This window comes from Labrus bergylta, chromosome 22 (genome assembly GCF_963930695.1).
Source record: "Labrus bergylta chromosome 22, fLabBer1.1, whole genome shotgun sequence".
NCBI lineage: Eukaryota > Metazoa > Chordata > Actinopteri > Labriformes > Labridae > Labrus > Labrus bergylta.
The window spans coordinates 2,945,427-2,960,002 of record NC_089216.1 but is presented as its reverse complement, the minus strand read 5'-3'; the positions used below and the strand labels follow the sequence as shown (position 1 = coordinate 2,960,002).

General features: G+C 42.5%; 2 protein-coding genes and 1 long non-coding RNA gene across 3 annotated transcripts; 2 read left to right on the top strand and 1 right to left on the bottom strand.

Annotated features, from left to right (window-relative positions):
* The first annotated feature begins 3,138 nt into the window (after positions 1-3,138).
* On the top strand, positions 3,139-6,994 carry LOC109977792 (myelin-oligodendrocyte glycoprotein-like). The gene is made up of 5 exons (XM_029276124.2): positions 3,139-3,329; positions 4,567-4,947; positions 5,059-5,145; positions 5,943-6,061; positions 6,195-6,994. The coding sequence occupies exons 1-5, from the start codon at positions 3,191-3,193 to the stop codon at positions 6,216-6,218; spliced, it is 750 nt and encodes a 249-aa protein (XP_029131957.2). The 5' UTR covers positions 3,139-3,190; the 3' UTR covers positions 6,219-6,994.
* A 1,524-nt stretch (positions 6,995-8,518) lies between these two features.
* On the top strand, positions 8,519-13,178 carry tmem185 (transmembrane protein 185). The gene is made up of 7 exons (XM_020661334.3): positions 8,519-8,739; positions 9,172-9,348; positions 9,442-9,649; positions 9,892-9,975; positions 10,096-10,272; positions 10,669-10,792; positions 10,933-13,178. The coding sequence occupies exons 1-7, from the start codon at positions 8,702-8,704 to the stop codon at positions 11,181-11,183; spliced, it is 1,059 nt and encodes a 352-aa protein (XP_020516990.1). The 5' UTR covers positions 8,519-8,701; the 3' UTR covers positions 11,184-13,178.
* A 559-nt stretch (positions 13,179-13,737) lies between these two features.
* On the bottom strand, positions 13,738-14,511 carry LOC136177338 (uncharacterized). The gene is made up of 3 exons (XR_010664969.1): positions 14,370-14,511; positions 14,138-14,221; positions 13,738-14,003 (listed from the first exon to the last, which is right to left on the bottom strand). It is a non-coding gene; the product is annotated as an uncharacterized lncRNA (long non-coding RNA).
* Between the last annotated feature and the right edge of the window lie 65 nt (positions 14,512-14,576).

Genomic DNA, 14,576 nt, shown 5'->3' with positions numbered 1-14,576 from the left:
AAAATGTAAATTCTCCCGCAGTCCTCCTGAAACCATCGAGATATTTTCAGGAGTGCATTATGTGAAAACGTCTTTCTTTGCTTTTGTCTTTGGACCAGCGTTAGTGTTTCTCTAACAACACGATAACTTTAGGGTCTACATCGTGCTCCTGGTCTTAACGACCCTCTGATGATTTCACTCACAGTAAACTGCTGTTTCACATAAAGCTAGAAACGATGCATCTTGTCCTTTTTTCAGAGACGACCTTCCTCCATTACTTTACAGCAGCAGACTAAAATGTGAAACCCCCCTCTCCACATCTGTGTTTGTTGTGTTATTTTTAGTGCTTTCAGATCCTTTCAGATCCTTTTCAAGCAGGATTTTAACTCCTGAAACTTGTGCAGCTGAAGACACGCAGAAATTTCCAATTCAAACTAAGGCCTGACATCTGACATACAAAGCAGGAACACATTCAGCAGTAGACTTACCTTTACTCTGATGGAGGTCTGTCTCCATCATACAGAGTTTCCTGATGATCTTGTTGGGTTGAATCTCTGAACGGACGAGGGCGACCTAAGAGAAGCTCTGAAAGTGCTTTTCTTTGAAGGATGCCTTTTTTTCTCTGTCTGTTTTACATTTTGTTCTCCACGCTTTAGTTTGAGTAAAGTTAAGACTACACCTCCCAGGATTGCTATGAAGCAGACAGTCACAACAGAGATCCAGAGGAAGTGACGGTGCCGGTCACCTGATGTGGGAAAAAAAAGCAAACGGAGAGAAAAAGTTAGAGAGACTTGTATCTAGAGCCTCGTTTTACCTAAAACTCAAACTACTCAGAACATTCTTGTCTCAGAGAATTGAAGCATTTTCTCACTTTGGACATTGATCTGATCGATTGGTTCTGGAGTCGTCAGGTCCAGCGATGACTCTGTTGTCCTTCCAACGTTTGGTTCTGGAAAAATTAAAAAAGATTGTTAAGACCGAGGAAAACCAATCCAAGTCCAAACAGGAAAGTAATGACCAACTAGAAGGATTTCTTAGCGGGCTTCCACTTTGTCATTGTTCTGACATGTTTAAATCAGCATTAAGTAAAAATGGCCGCCCCTAGTCTATAACCACGCCTTAGTCTACAATCTGGACAACAAACATCAGAGCAAACTCACAGAGAACTACGAGCTTAATATACGCTGCTTTCCCTCTCCACACTCTGCTGCACAGTTTGGGGATGAAACATAATAAGACAGGTCGGTCTTATGATTTGTCCCCTCTCAAACCCTCCACCCGACTACTTTCATCGTGTTTAAAGTCAAATTTATGCTGTTTTTAACCATTTTTATTGAACTCTATTTGAACCTTAGGGCAGTTCAGCTTGTATCCCCCCAAAGCCACATTTAAAAAGTGTTGGAAAGGCTCTACTTTTTTAGGCCAAACTGCTTTTTTCCTGTGTTAAACCAAATGAAACCAACAGGTCCATTGGTTTTGGAAAGGAGGCGACCTCTGGTATCAAAACCAGTCTGACACTAACTTCAGAGTTGGCAATGTAATAAAAGACAAACATGATGACCCCACATCAGTTTGAGGATTTAAAAAAAACAAACACTGGTTCAGTATCAGTCCGTCCTGTTGGCGCAGCCAATATTTACAGTCTATGGGTCTAGCGAGAATTCGCCAATCGGTCTTTGTCAGGTGACGTATTGCTAACGCTGACCGCAATGCATTGTGGTTATATGCGCCATGTTGACGGTCGTAGCTCTTTGTTTACATACGGATCAGAGGAGATGGTTCAAACTCCTTTATGATGAGTCCGTCCTGATCCAGACTCTGGTTTTTAATAAACTCTTGAGATCAACTGAGTCAACTTACCGATCACATTAAGACGGATTCTACCAGCGACCACGTCAGACTTTAACCTCCATTCACACACATATAGCCCCGAGTCTTCAGTCCTCAACGAGGACACCTGAAGTCTGAGTCGTCCTTCTTTGAGGACGTCTTTGTCCCAGTGGACTCGTCCTGCAAACTGTTGATCCTGAGACTCTGAGACCTCGACTCCTTCCCATCAGTTCAAACAGTCTGAATGTCAATGAGCTAATGAGATTAAGACTTATCTGAACATTCTTTCGGTTTACGACGACATACCGAGAGACAGCTGTCCAATAGGGATGAGTATTTGGATTTTTTTAATTTTATTTCCAAGAATTCTTATCCCAGTTACGACGGAGGATTTATATTATAGAATATAATGAGGAAACAAAGTCTACTTTCTTTTCTTTTTCTTTTTTTTGGGGTAATTTTGACACCGTCCCAGTGGGCTGGGAACCGGAGGGTCACCAGTTCAAGTCCCAGTGGAGTCTCTCTTCTTTTCCTGTTACTCATTTCAATGTGTGCTGATGTGGCAAAAGCATATCTAGTTTCATATCTGCTTAAAGCCCCAACCCAACAGAGGGCTGCTGATATTCAGATTTATAACTGTACACTAAAATTAAGACTTCATTCTCGTAAATGTTCCAGTTTTTTATCGTAAATGTACGACTTCATTCTTGTAAATGTTCCAGTTTTTTATCGTAAATTTACGACTTTAATCTCGAAAATCTCCAAAGTGATGCAACTAGGTTTAGCTGTTTTTACAACTGTTGCTCAATAAGAGGCAAAGAAAGACAAAATCTTTGTAGGACAGACAGTTAGGGGAATAAAAGAGAGAGAGTGTTCGGCTTTTAATATTCATCATAATATTGTGTAGCACTGATATGCAGCTTAATGTACATGCTCTGTGTGTTTACGGTTGTGCTCATTTGATCCACTTCAACACTCACTATTGACTATGAATCAAGTTTTTCCCCACACATTCTTTTTAGTGATTGTAAACAATTATTATTTTATGGTTTTAGTGGTTCTGTGATTTGTCTTTGTATATTTCTATTTCAACGGTATTAAAATGAGAAGAAAAAAAGTGGGAGGGGATAAATTGGCCAATTAGGCTAACTCATGTTTTACCAAATTGAATTATTTGGTGAATAATAAAGACTGTAGTCCTCACGTGTCTCTTTTTTTTTTACAAAATCTGCCTTAACTTGCCTAAGGGGGAATACCGAGGTGACTGGCTGAGGATGGCTCGTCATCAGTGTGGGTGGGGTTTTTTCAAAGATTACAAGTTGAGACAAGTTTCTATCCTCAGAGCCTCTGAGTGTCTCAAACCTCTCCATCACTGATTCAGATGTGTGTCTGTCTCTTTGTGTGTCAGTTTGTCGTGGACTTACTTTATTTTCTTCCAATGGATTCGGAGGAGTTACCTTTTTTATTTCCTTCTGTAATATTCCTCTTTTTTTTACTGTTCGCCGTCACGCCTGTTCACGGTAAGTCCTCCGTTTGTATTCATCTGAGTAAATACAAATATGTTACTGTCATTTAGACTTTTAAAGTCTCATTTGAGTCGTTCACAAGAAACTAAATGGCCTTTTATTTATTTACTGTTCGGCCGCTGAGCGTCCTTTGTAACCATAGCAACGAGGACATGTGGTTAATGAGCCTGTAAATAAGTGTTGAACTAATTTTAATATTTAGGGTGCAAATGTGGGACACCTCAGCTCAAGTGGGTGTAGGTCTTCCTACAACAAATGAAAGTCAATAAAACTAAGGGCTAACACAAGTTGTGACGTCATGTGATCGAAATAACATTCTCAAATGTCCAATCACAGATTAGAATGATACAAGCTTCAAATATGAAGTACACAGCATGAAGACCACCCAAAGCTCAGGGACATACTGTTTAGACAAACTTAATGTTAAGGATATACATTTCTTATAAATAAAACAATCCTACTTTTATTTTTTTATCTGGATGTTTTTATATGTCATTTTAAATAAAATTTCCTTTGTCCCACTTTAGGAAACATGTGGGAAACATATAAACACATTTATGTTAAACAGCATTTTATAGTTATTTTTATGTTCAACTCTCTAGACATTTAGTGCCGGATGTTCTGATTGTTTAAAACTAAAAATTAAAAACTATAATTTTATCCGGAAATCATCTGAGAATGATGGTTAGTCTCACAGACGGGTAAAACATAACGACACAGAGAATTCACTAAAGAGCACAAAACAGAAGAAGCTAAAGTACCAGAAGAATATTGATCATGTTCAAAATCACATGAAAGCTGCTTCTCTTTCTTCATCTGTTTTTTTTGGTTGTTGCAATAAATCAGCTGAGTCACAGTCTGTTATCTGTTTTAATCCTGTGGGTTAGGGTTAATGTGTGCACCAACATCACGTGATAACTTACCCCATGTGTGTCATCAGAGTCTGGGTTAAAAGTGTCTGGTGATGTGTCTCCTGGTTAATTTTGTCTGAGGCGACAGACTTCTACTTCTGATGTTGTGAATCAGCAGCGCTACATTTAAACCAGAACACTGAACAGTTTGGTTTCAGTCTTTGTCATTTATGAAGAAAACTTTCCACCCATGCTTCAGCTGCAGCGTCAACGGTGTTTCAAATCTGTAGCTTCTTTGATGTATTTAGAAGAAGAAGAAGAAGAAGAAGAAGAAGAAGAGAACCAGGAAGCTAAAAAAAAACGTTTCTGTGATTTTTCAGGTCAACCTCGAGTGATCGGGTCCACTCAGCCAATCAGAGCTTCTCCGGGCGACGACGTCATCCTGCCGTGTCACGTGGAGCCTCCGGTCGACGTGGTCCGACTGACCGTGGAGTGGTCCAAGCCGGACCTCCAGCCCGACCCCGACGACCGGCTGGGCGACGTCGGGTACGTGCACCTGTACCGGGACCGGCACGAGGTCCTGGACATGAAGATCCCGTCGTACGCGAGGAGGACGGAGCTGCTCCCGGACGACCTCAGACGAGGGAACATATCGCTGAGAATGATGAACGTCTCGTTGGAGGACGGAGGGAGGTATCGATGTTTCATCCCCAAGTTATCGAAGAGCAGAGTGCGGTCTTCGATTATTCATCTCGTTGTTGGTGAGCGTCAAATGAAAGAAGCGTTTCTCATACACATTTTTGTTGCAGTTGCCCCAAAAACAAACTACTGCTGTGTCTTTAAACATCTGTTTGTACAATTGTTTCCAACAGAACCCCCCTCATTACAAACTACAGAGACGCCGCTGCTCTCCGTAACCCTCCACACTCCTGATCTACACGGGGACACAAACGTCAGAGGTGAGACATGCAAAGTTTGATGAGTCGCTATAATCAGCATCAAAAACATCCTCAATGTCATGTCATCACTAAGTCAATTTCTGGAAACTTTCCAAGGGAAGTTTAGCTGGAGGAATTTTGGAAATATTCCACATCCGTCGTTGTTGTTCACTTAGTGTTACTCACTAAACCTATTGACTTGTAATATCTGTAATATTGAATGTTTTATAATTGCTACCTCAATAGAAAAATATTTAAACTGGAAATATTCCAAATCTGAATTTATGGGAATTATTTGGAAATCCGACCTGTGTCTCCTTTCTCGCATGTCATTCCCAACTCTCTCTCTCTCTCTCTTTCTCTCTCTCTCTCTCTCTCTCTCTCTCTCTCTCTCTCTCCTGATTTCCAACTCTATCCACTGTTCTATCTCTCCAATAAAGGCACAAAATGCCCAAAAATAAATCTTAAAAAAAGAGCTGGGTCTTTAGCTTTTTCTTAAAGGTGCAAAGGAACTCGAATGGAGTTTGGTAGTTCGTTCCACCACCGGGGGGCGACAGAGGAGAAGAGTCTAGTTAGAGACTTCAGACGCCTTTCACTGGCAGAGTGTAGAGGGCGGGGAGGGAGTGTAGACCTGGATCAGAGAGTTTAGGTACGGAGGAGACGTTTTTTTGTAAGCAAATTTTCCGCGCCAGGACCGAGGAAGCGTTCGGTGCTTGAGCACAGAACGGAGCACTCTCACTAGTTGAATGGACTGGACTTTAGGGGTGAAACATGCTTGTTGGAACTGTAGCATTTATCACTTCTGTTTGTTGGTTCAGGTGCAGGCGCTTCCTCCAGGAGTCGAGTGATCACAGCCGGGGTTTTCATCGCCTTGCTGATGATGCTCATGGGAGTCGGAGTCAAAGGATCTCTGGCAGAGAGGTGTCAAAAACGAGACGTGAGTCAACATTTTCTAAATGCTATGAGCTGAAAAAAAACACAATTTCTCTCTCTTGATGTAAATATAGATGTATCTTTAAAGAGACAGTGGACTTTGTATTTGACTAATTTAATCTTTTTTCTCCTTCCAGGTCACAGAGGTTCCTTCAGTGTAGAGCCATTCACCGCACGGAGACGGCTTTTGAGATTTGAAACGGTCCTGGAACGCCGCCAGTCTCAAGTGGAAGAAAATCTGTTTAAATGTGTTTATATCAAGTCAGGTCAACTTTATTTATAAAACACATTTAAAACAACTGATTTTGACCAAACAGTTTTTTACAGTGTAAAAACTTAAATAATAATAAGTGTGAAAAAAAGAAAAAGAAAACTGATTACTGATAGGACTTGTTACACCTCAGAGTACCTGCTGAGGCTGAATGTGAAGGTAGAGGCTTTGTTTACTTTGAGTTGTTTACTTTTCAACATCTGTCTCAGAGCCGTGAGCGGAGCGCCTAGCTCGTGCTAACACACTAAGTTTATATTGTTTGTGTGATTTGATGCTGTATTCTGTGTGTTTTGTTTAGTGTAGAACACTTTTCCTACCTCGTTACCTCGTGTGAGTTCAGCACTCTAAATCTTCTGCACTGTTTCCCTCTCTGAGTTTAAGCACTGTGTTGTTTTGTATTAGCAGGGAGAGAAATCACAGCTGTATTATTTATTGATTATGTTGATGTTGAAAGATTTACTCTTCTGTCATCCTCTGTTTTTTATTCTTTTTTTCCATGTTACACACATAGCGCCTTAAATCTCCAGAAAGAGTCGCTGCACTTTATTGAAAACTTTCTCTCAAATGTTAAATGACATTTCCTTTCAGTCAGACACATGAAGTGAAGATTGTCTGTATTGTAAATGTACGATGAATAGCTGTCAATTAAAACACATTTCCACACGATTACTCTGAAGTTCACTGTTTACTCCCACAGCTTGAATGATCAACTTATCAGCTCTCAGATAAAGTGTGGCTGTAAACAACACTCCCAGTTAGTCACATCCTCTCAATGACTCACTTCTCATTCTGAAATGATGTCATGAAATATAAAACTTTATAGTGATAATACTTTATTGTACAGCACTTTTCAATGCGGGGTCAAGGGGCTTCACAGCAGACAATAAAGCAAACAGGAAGTAGGCTACTCATAAAAGCTTGTTTGTTTTATCAAACAATCAGAAATATCTGTTGTGGGGATTGGGGAAGCACCCTCTCAAAACACATGACACAGTGCTGAAACTTCATTAAATCTCAGAGAGTACCTGGAAAAACAGACAGTGATGACTTATACATGTGACTAATGTGAAAGTCCTTTCAGATAAACATACAGCAAGTGAAAGTTCAGTCACATTTGTTGTGTTTAAACTGTAATCCAGCATTCAGTTAATGGATGTTTGTGTTAGCAGGGAGAGATTGTTTTTCATTGTATTTTCACTCCTAAATTCCCAAAAACGGTCCTAACCTGTGTGTGTGCGTGTGTTTTGCTTTATAATGGGCTTAAGATGAACATTGATACGTTACATCTGCCTAAAAAACTAAGTGTAATTTTCTATTCACAAAAAGGAGAGATATCAATATCATGACTAACACATGTAATTAAGAATAAAACTTGTTTAAGGGATGTTTTTTTTCTTCTAAACATACGATAATTGTGCTTTTTTTCCAGGGCGAGAGAGCTCCATTTATTGGCTATTTTTAGTTGAATAAATGTAAAAACATAGATTAACTCTGGCTTCATTTTTTTGTATCCTATCCGAGACATGTTAGCAGATAAAATAATATATATTTTTTGTTTATGTTTAAGTGACGACAAAGAGTAAAGTCAAAGTCAAAGTCAACTTTATTGTCAATTTCAAAATATGCCAGACATACAGTGGAATCGAAATTGCGTTTGTCTCCGTCCCGCAGTGCAGTACAAATAAAATAAGGTAAAATAAGATCAAATAAAATAAGGTAAAATAAGATCAAATAAAATAAGGTAAAATAAGATAAAATAAAATAAGGTAAAATAGATCAAATAAAATAAGGTAAAATAGATCAAATAAAAGAAGATAAAATAAGATAAAATAAAATAAGGTCAAATAAGATAAATAGAATAAGATAAAATGAGCTAAAATAAGCTAAAATAAAATAAGGTAAAATAAGATCAAATAAAATAAGGTAAAATAAGATAAATAATATTTACAGTAATAAATTCTAAATAGTGCAAAAGGTACAAAACAAAATGGTAAATAAAATAAAATTTAAAGAAAAAGTAAACTTGAACATAACAGAATACCACAAAAAAATATATATCAAATAATCTATATTTTTTTCTTCGACTTTGTTTTGACTTTAGTTTTGGGGACTTTCCGGGCTTCGTAGTTTCAACCGAAATCACCACAGAAAGGAAACAAAAAGTCAAACAACTTCCGGAAACATTCGCATGTGCGTCACTTCCGCTGAAGAAGAAAAAAAAACAAAAACACAGAGAGGCTAGCAGAGAGAGATGTAACGAAACTAAACAACCATAAAAAACTTAATCACGGCTGAAATGACCATGTGAAGCTCACACTTTCAGGCAGTGGACTAGCTAACTAATGTTGTTTAACTAACCAGCGGGTTGACAACATGAATTTAAGAGGATTATTCCAGGATTTCAATCCCAGGTAACGTATGCTACACAGCTAGCACTGAAGCTAACTCCGGATTAGCATCGCTGCAGCGCGGAGAAACACACCAAAACGAGCCTAATTTACACTTATAATATATGTTTACACACTTATTTATGTCAGCTGAGGAGGCAGTGACCATAAATTGTCACCATAAGTCCAGAAGTCACGACGAAACGACGTGTTTTTTTTGGCTCTGCACGGCCTGGCTAACATTTAGACATGTATGACGACACACGGTATCAGGAAGTACTCTCTTTTGTAGTTTTTAACAGTTAAAGTGAATACAACCGAAAACACGCGTCTGTGGCGTCAGAAAACACACCAGCTGTGGTTGTTAAAGGTTGTCATGGTGATGTAAACTAAAAAACATTTGATGACGTGTTGTTTTTTGTGTATTTTGAGCTTTTCTGTCTTCTGTCGTTGCAGTAAGTTCCTCATCTACTCCTGTCTGCTGCTGTTCTCCGTGCTGCTGTCGCTGAGGCTGGATGGCGTCATTCAGTGGAGCTACTGGGCCGTGTTCACCCCGATATGGCTGTGGAAGCTGCTGGTCATCATCGGGGCGTCTGTGGGCACGGGAGTGTGGGCGCACAACCCGCAGTACAGGTCAGGAAGACTTTCTCATACATAAAAAAAAAACAAAAGAGAAGAAGAAGAAGTGGGCGTTGAGGATCTTTCTGTCCCGTGTTTTCCTCTCAGGGCTGAAGGCGAGACGTGCGTGGAGTTCAAGGCCATGCTGATCGCGGTGGGGCTCCACGTCCTGCTGCTGATGTTCGAGGTGTTGGTGTGCGACCGCGTGGCGAGGGGAAACTACTTCTGGCTGCTCGTCTTCATGCCGCTCTTCTTCGTGTCGCCCGTCTCCGTGGCGGCCTGCGTGTGGGGGTTCAGACACGACCGCTCGCTCGAGGTGAGGAGTCTTGACGGCGGAGAGAGAGAGAGAGAGACTAAGAGTGCCACGCCACGGCCGAACACTTAGAGCTGTTCAGATTCTGTGTTTGGAGAAGGTCCCCTCTCCAACGGGGATTCAAACCGGGAACCTTCTTGCTCTATATTGAAATTTAAACATGCTTTTGATCCGGTTTGGTTAGTGTGAAATCGTCGATATTGACTCCTGTGCTGAACCTCTCTCTCCTCTCGTCTTCTCTTCAGCTCGAGGTTTTGTGCTCAGTCAACATCCTTCAGTTCATCTTCATCGCTCTGAGGCTGGACAAGATCATCAACTGGCCTTGGCTGGTGAGGAACACAAAATATATCTTAAAAAATCTGCCACTCATTGTATTTTCACACGGTCCTAACCTGTGTGTGTGTGTGTGTGTGTGTGTGTGTGTGTGTGTGTGTGTGTGTGTCCTACAGGTGGTGTGCGTCCCGCTCTGGATCCTCATGTCCTTCCTGTGCCTCGTCGTCCTGTACTACATCATCTGGTCCGTCCTCTTCCTCCGCTCCATCGACATCATCGCGGAGCAACGGCGAACCCACATCACCATGGCGATCAGCTGGATGACCATCGTCGTCCCCCTGCTCACCTTCGAGGTAACGAGGCAAAAATCAAAGAATAAGAAACTGTTTTAATACCAAGTCTGTTCCACCTGACGAGGTCTCCTCTCTGACTGGATGGAAAGATCGTTCTAGAGCAAACTGTGCACGCGCTGCCCTCTGCTGGCTGGAAATGTGTACTGTCACTTTAAACCAGGACGTCATGGGAAATATGAAAACCTGATGGGTGCATCTTAAATTTGGGGATTAAAAAAAATGCCGCATGTTCAGTTTATGAAAATAAATGAATCACTTTCTCTTTGATTTGAACTCTTAGACTTCTTTTAATTCTGCTGATTTATCTCTTTGATCATCTCGATGAAGATTACGTCATGTGACACTCGCTGAACCTCCTGCTCCGGTTTCTAACCGACCTCTTCCCGTCCTCTGTAGATCCTTCTGGTGCACAAGCTGGACGGCCACAACAGCCTGAGCTACGTGTGCGTGTTCGTCCCGCTCTGGCTCTCTCTGCTCACGCTCATGGCCACGACGTTCGGCCAGAAGGGAGGAAACCACTGTGAGTATTTAGAGTCTGCAGAACGATGACTGTGGCTCAGTGGGTAGAGTCGGTTGTCTCTGAACCAGAAGGTCAGGGGTTCATATTTGGTTGCAAGTTAAAAACAATTGTAAAAATGTCGTCTGTTGTTTTCATCACAGGGTGGTTTGGAATCCGTAAAGACTTCTGCCACTTCCTGTTGGAGCTCCTCCCCTTCCTGCGCGAGTACGGCAACGTCTCCTACGACCTCCAGCGCAGCGAGGACCCCGAGGCGGCCGAGGACCTGCCCGTCCCCGAGCCTCCCCCGAAGATCGCGCCCATGTTCCACAAGAAGACGGGCGTGGTGATCACGCAGAGTCCCGGGAAGTACTTCGTCCCGCCCCCGAAACTCTGCATCGACATGCCGGACTAAACAGGGGGGGGGGGGCGGAGAGACTGCTGGACTGACTGACGCATTCAGGTGCTCTGAAGCCCAAAATCAGCAGAGGACACTGGGTTTGGTTGTTTTTTTTTTCTCTGTCCCCGCCCTCCTCACCTGAAAAAAAAAAACTGTGCATCAGCGCGGCTGCCTGAGGAGACCAAGCACCACGTCGTGGATTTATTAACGGATCCAGATTCCTCACGGCTGTTTTTGAGGATTATATTCCTGGAATGAAAACAGAGGACTGCTCTGTTTGTTTTTTTTCACTGTCTCCTCCTCCCACTTTTAACCAATCTGAAGAAGAACTGTTTTTTTGTGGGAGTGTGGGGGAGGGGACGCACGGCAGGAAGCGTCTCGGATCCGAACGTGCGGTTTGAGACCGCCTGAACTTCCTACACGTTTGACTCTGTAACGGGTTGATCTTTGGAGGCGTGTGCGACTCTTTTCTAGGGACCAGCGGAGAGATGCTTTTGGCTTGAACTCGGGATCATTAATCCGTTATTGCTTGTTGTGTTTTTTTTGACCACGCAGGAGGAGACAAATAAGAAATAAGGAGGAAAAGGTTCAGATTGTCTTCTGGTCTGTTGATACGACGCTCAAAACGGCCAATCGCAGGAGGTTTTATTGGAAGCTGTGACACCATCCTCACGTTCAGCGTCATTGTTGATTCATCGATTTTGTGGTTCAGTTGATAAAAAAAAGTCCAAGGATCACGTCTTCAACAACGACATGAGCGACTCTAAGAGGATTATGTGATTTCAGTTTGACGAGGGAGACGAACTTTGTGTTTTGAAAACGCTCTTAAAGAGATACGCGCGCTTGATTTCAGAACCCGTCGGCAAAGGAAGTAGATCCTCGTATCGGCGCGGTCGTCTAGGAGCACGAGTGGCGTCGAGCGGTCGTGTTGAAGTGTAACTCACCACTCTGATGAACATGTAGCTTCATCCTACGTTCTTACTAATCGTCTGTTAAAACTTTCTGTGCGCAGGAGAGGAAATCCCGGTCCAGGTGTCCGTTGCTACGGCAGCTGATGGTTGGCGCCGTAAAGTAAAGTTCTGCCGTCATTACACCTTCGTCCTTGCACACTGCGTCCTCAGCGGCGTTTTATCCGCTGCTACAGTTTGTGAATTCACATCGGGGGTTACGGCGTTTTGGGAAGCATGAGAGGCATGGCATGAACACAGACACTACGCTGACGTTACACATCACCAGCTGGACTCCCCCTCCCCCCCCCCCCCCCACACACACACACACGCTATTCCGCCACCGTATGTTACACATCGCACCGCGAGGCGTAAATATTCCGCCTTCAAATGGCATCAGTACGCTTCACGTTATCTGTCGTCGACTCTGGAGGTCGAGACGTTCCCACACACTAAATCCTACACTATAGCGGCTGACGAACGGCGGCGCGTGCCTCCAGGGACGAGGACGTCTCCGTGGTTACGCCGGCTCTGATGATGAATGTTCCGCCAGGCCGAGTATTGTTTAAGAAACTGACCGGGAGGAGAATTTGAACCTTTTTCCTTCAAATGGAGAACAATAGAAACTGCACTTTGTTTAAATCTGTCCGACATTTCTTTTTTTGTATTCCTGTTTTTTTTTTTTTCTGTGTAAATAACAGAAGTGGCAAACGAAGGGACCAGATGTTAAGATTGGAAAAACAACAAGAAGAGTATTTGTCTCCCACTTCTGTTTCAGTTTGAGCGCTCTTACTTAAAAACCAGACGGCGTCTCAAAACATTTTGAAATCTCACCGCATGTGTCAAAAATCCTGTTTTGACCGATTACACCTGAAGGCACCTGATGATTTAAAATGAACACACATTGTTCCAGAGACAGCGAGCTGCATCAAAGGGTACTTTTCTTTTTTTTTTAATCCCATTAGAGAGTAAACTCCTGAGATTTCCTGCTTGTGTGTGCACAATGTCCAACTTTCCTGTATTCAACAAGTATTTCAGAAAACAAATAAACCATCATCCCGTCTCTTCTGTGGCTCTGCTGGACTTTTAACCGGCCTGCTGTCGGTTTGTTAAATCTGTCTGATGTGTTCAAGACTCTCATTAAATGATTCTTCCGGTTAAAGCTGACCACAGACTAATATTCTATATTTATTTTAGAAGTAAATAAAGGACGATTCCACCCTGAGACGTCATTATGATGACATCATTAGTTTTTAAATTCAGCTAAATTATGAGATGACTTTCATCTCCACGCTGCATGTGCATCAGCAGCTGTACAGCGTGCAGCATTCCTGCAATGCATTGTGGTTAATTGAGTACTCACTGTTCCAACGCTTGAGACCCTGAAAACACAGCAAACCAGTCTCGTCAATCTGGGTTTTTAATCCTAAGCCTTTCAGAGTGGAGGGGAAAAAAAGACACAATCAGTATTAAAAGAGAAACCTATGGGGGCGCCGGTGGCCTAGCGGTTGGCGTGAATGTCGCCATGTACGGAGGTGGTCAGCCTGTTCAATTCCCACCTGTGTCTCGCTTTCCTGCATGTCTCTCTTTGTCTCTAAAAATATCAAAGAAACAGAAACCTATAGAAAATAATCAACTTTATTAATTCATCATCAGGACACGTTTTAACTTCATACAGTCGTCAAACAAATAGCAGCATCTTTACTTTTCACATAAACACGTAGACGACCATAAGGGGAAATGAGTCGACTTTAGAGTTTTAACACATGATGAGGGGAGTCCATCCACGGGACAGAAGAGACGAGGTCATCAGAGAGTGCGTTAGGACAGAGCTCCTCGAGTGCAGTACAGCTGATAAACCGTCCTGCTCAGAGCTGGACCCAAGTTCCTGCAGGACGAATCAAGAGAGGAGGATTACACATGTGACTTCTCTCTCTGGTGGTTCAAACGGGTTTAGGATCTTCTAGCTCATTTTTTTACAGGATACTAAAAACCACCTGACATAAAACAACACTACAAAACCTTTTGAGCTTCCCGTATCGGACGGCTGAGAGGAGTTTTTCTTTCTCTGCTTCACTCGCACATCGCTCGTACGCCGACAGGAGACTGAAGACCAACGAGAAGAAGAAATTAGGTTTTATGCTTTTTATTTAGAGACGGGAGAAAGATTTACAACTCGAGAAAAGCTCAGAAAAAGTCGCTCGGTGTACAAAGGACCTAAGAGGGATGAAGTTAACTGTCTCAGGTGAGTCACCTGTGTGGCGTGCTGTACAGCTCCAGAACAGCTGCAGCTTTGTCTCCGGACAAACCGCTGATCTGCATCAACTGTCTGGCAAACACTTCTCTCACAGTCTGACACTTCAGAGGGGAGGAGGGGAGGAGGGAGGAGGAGGGGAGGAAGGGAGGAGGGGAGGAGGAGGAGGGACAAACACAAACACATCAGTAAAACAACATTTAAAGG

What these genes read in the sequence shown, in the direction of transcription:
- LOC109977792 (XM_029276124.2), top strand. Translation starts at nt 3,191, where the DNA reads ATGTGTGTCTGTCTCTTTGTGTGTCAGTTTGTCGTGGACTTACTTTAT. An exon ending in GATTATTCATCTCGTTGTTG is followed by an intron (nt 4,948 to 5,058) that starts GTGAGCGTCAAA and finishes TGTTTCCAACAG; the next exon opens with AACCCCCCTCATTACAAACT. An exon ending in CGGGGACACAAACGTCAGAG is followed by an intron (nt 5,146 to 5,942) that starts GTGAGACATGCA and finishes TTGTTGGTTCAG; the next exon opens with GTGCAGGCGCTTCCTCCAGG.
- tmem185 (XM_020661334.3), top strand. Translation starts at nt 8,702, where the DNA reads ATGAATTTAAGAGGATTATTCCAGGATTTCAATCCCAG. An exon ending in TTCCAGGATTTCAATCCCAG is followed by an intron (nt 8,740 to 9,171) that starts GTAACGTATGCT and finishes CTGTCGTTGCAG; the next exon opens with TAAGTTCCTCATCTACTCCT. An exon ending in CCAGAAGGGAGGAAACCACT is followed by an intron (nt 10,793 to 10,932) that starts GTGAGTATTTAG and finishes TTTTCATCACAG; the next exon opens with GGTGGTTTGGAATCCGTAAA.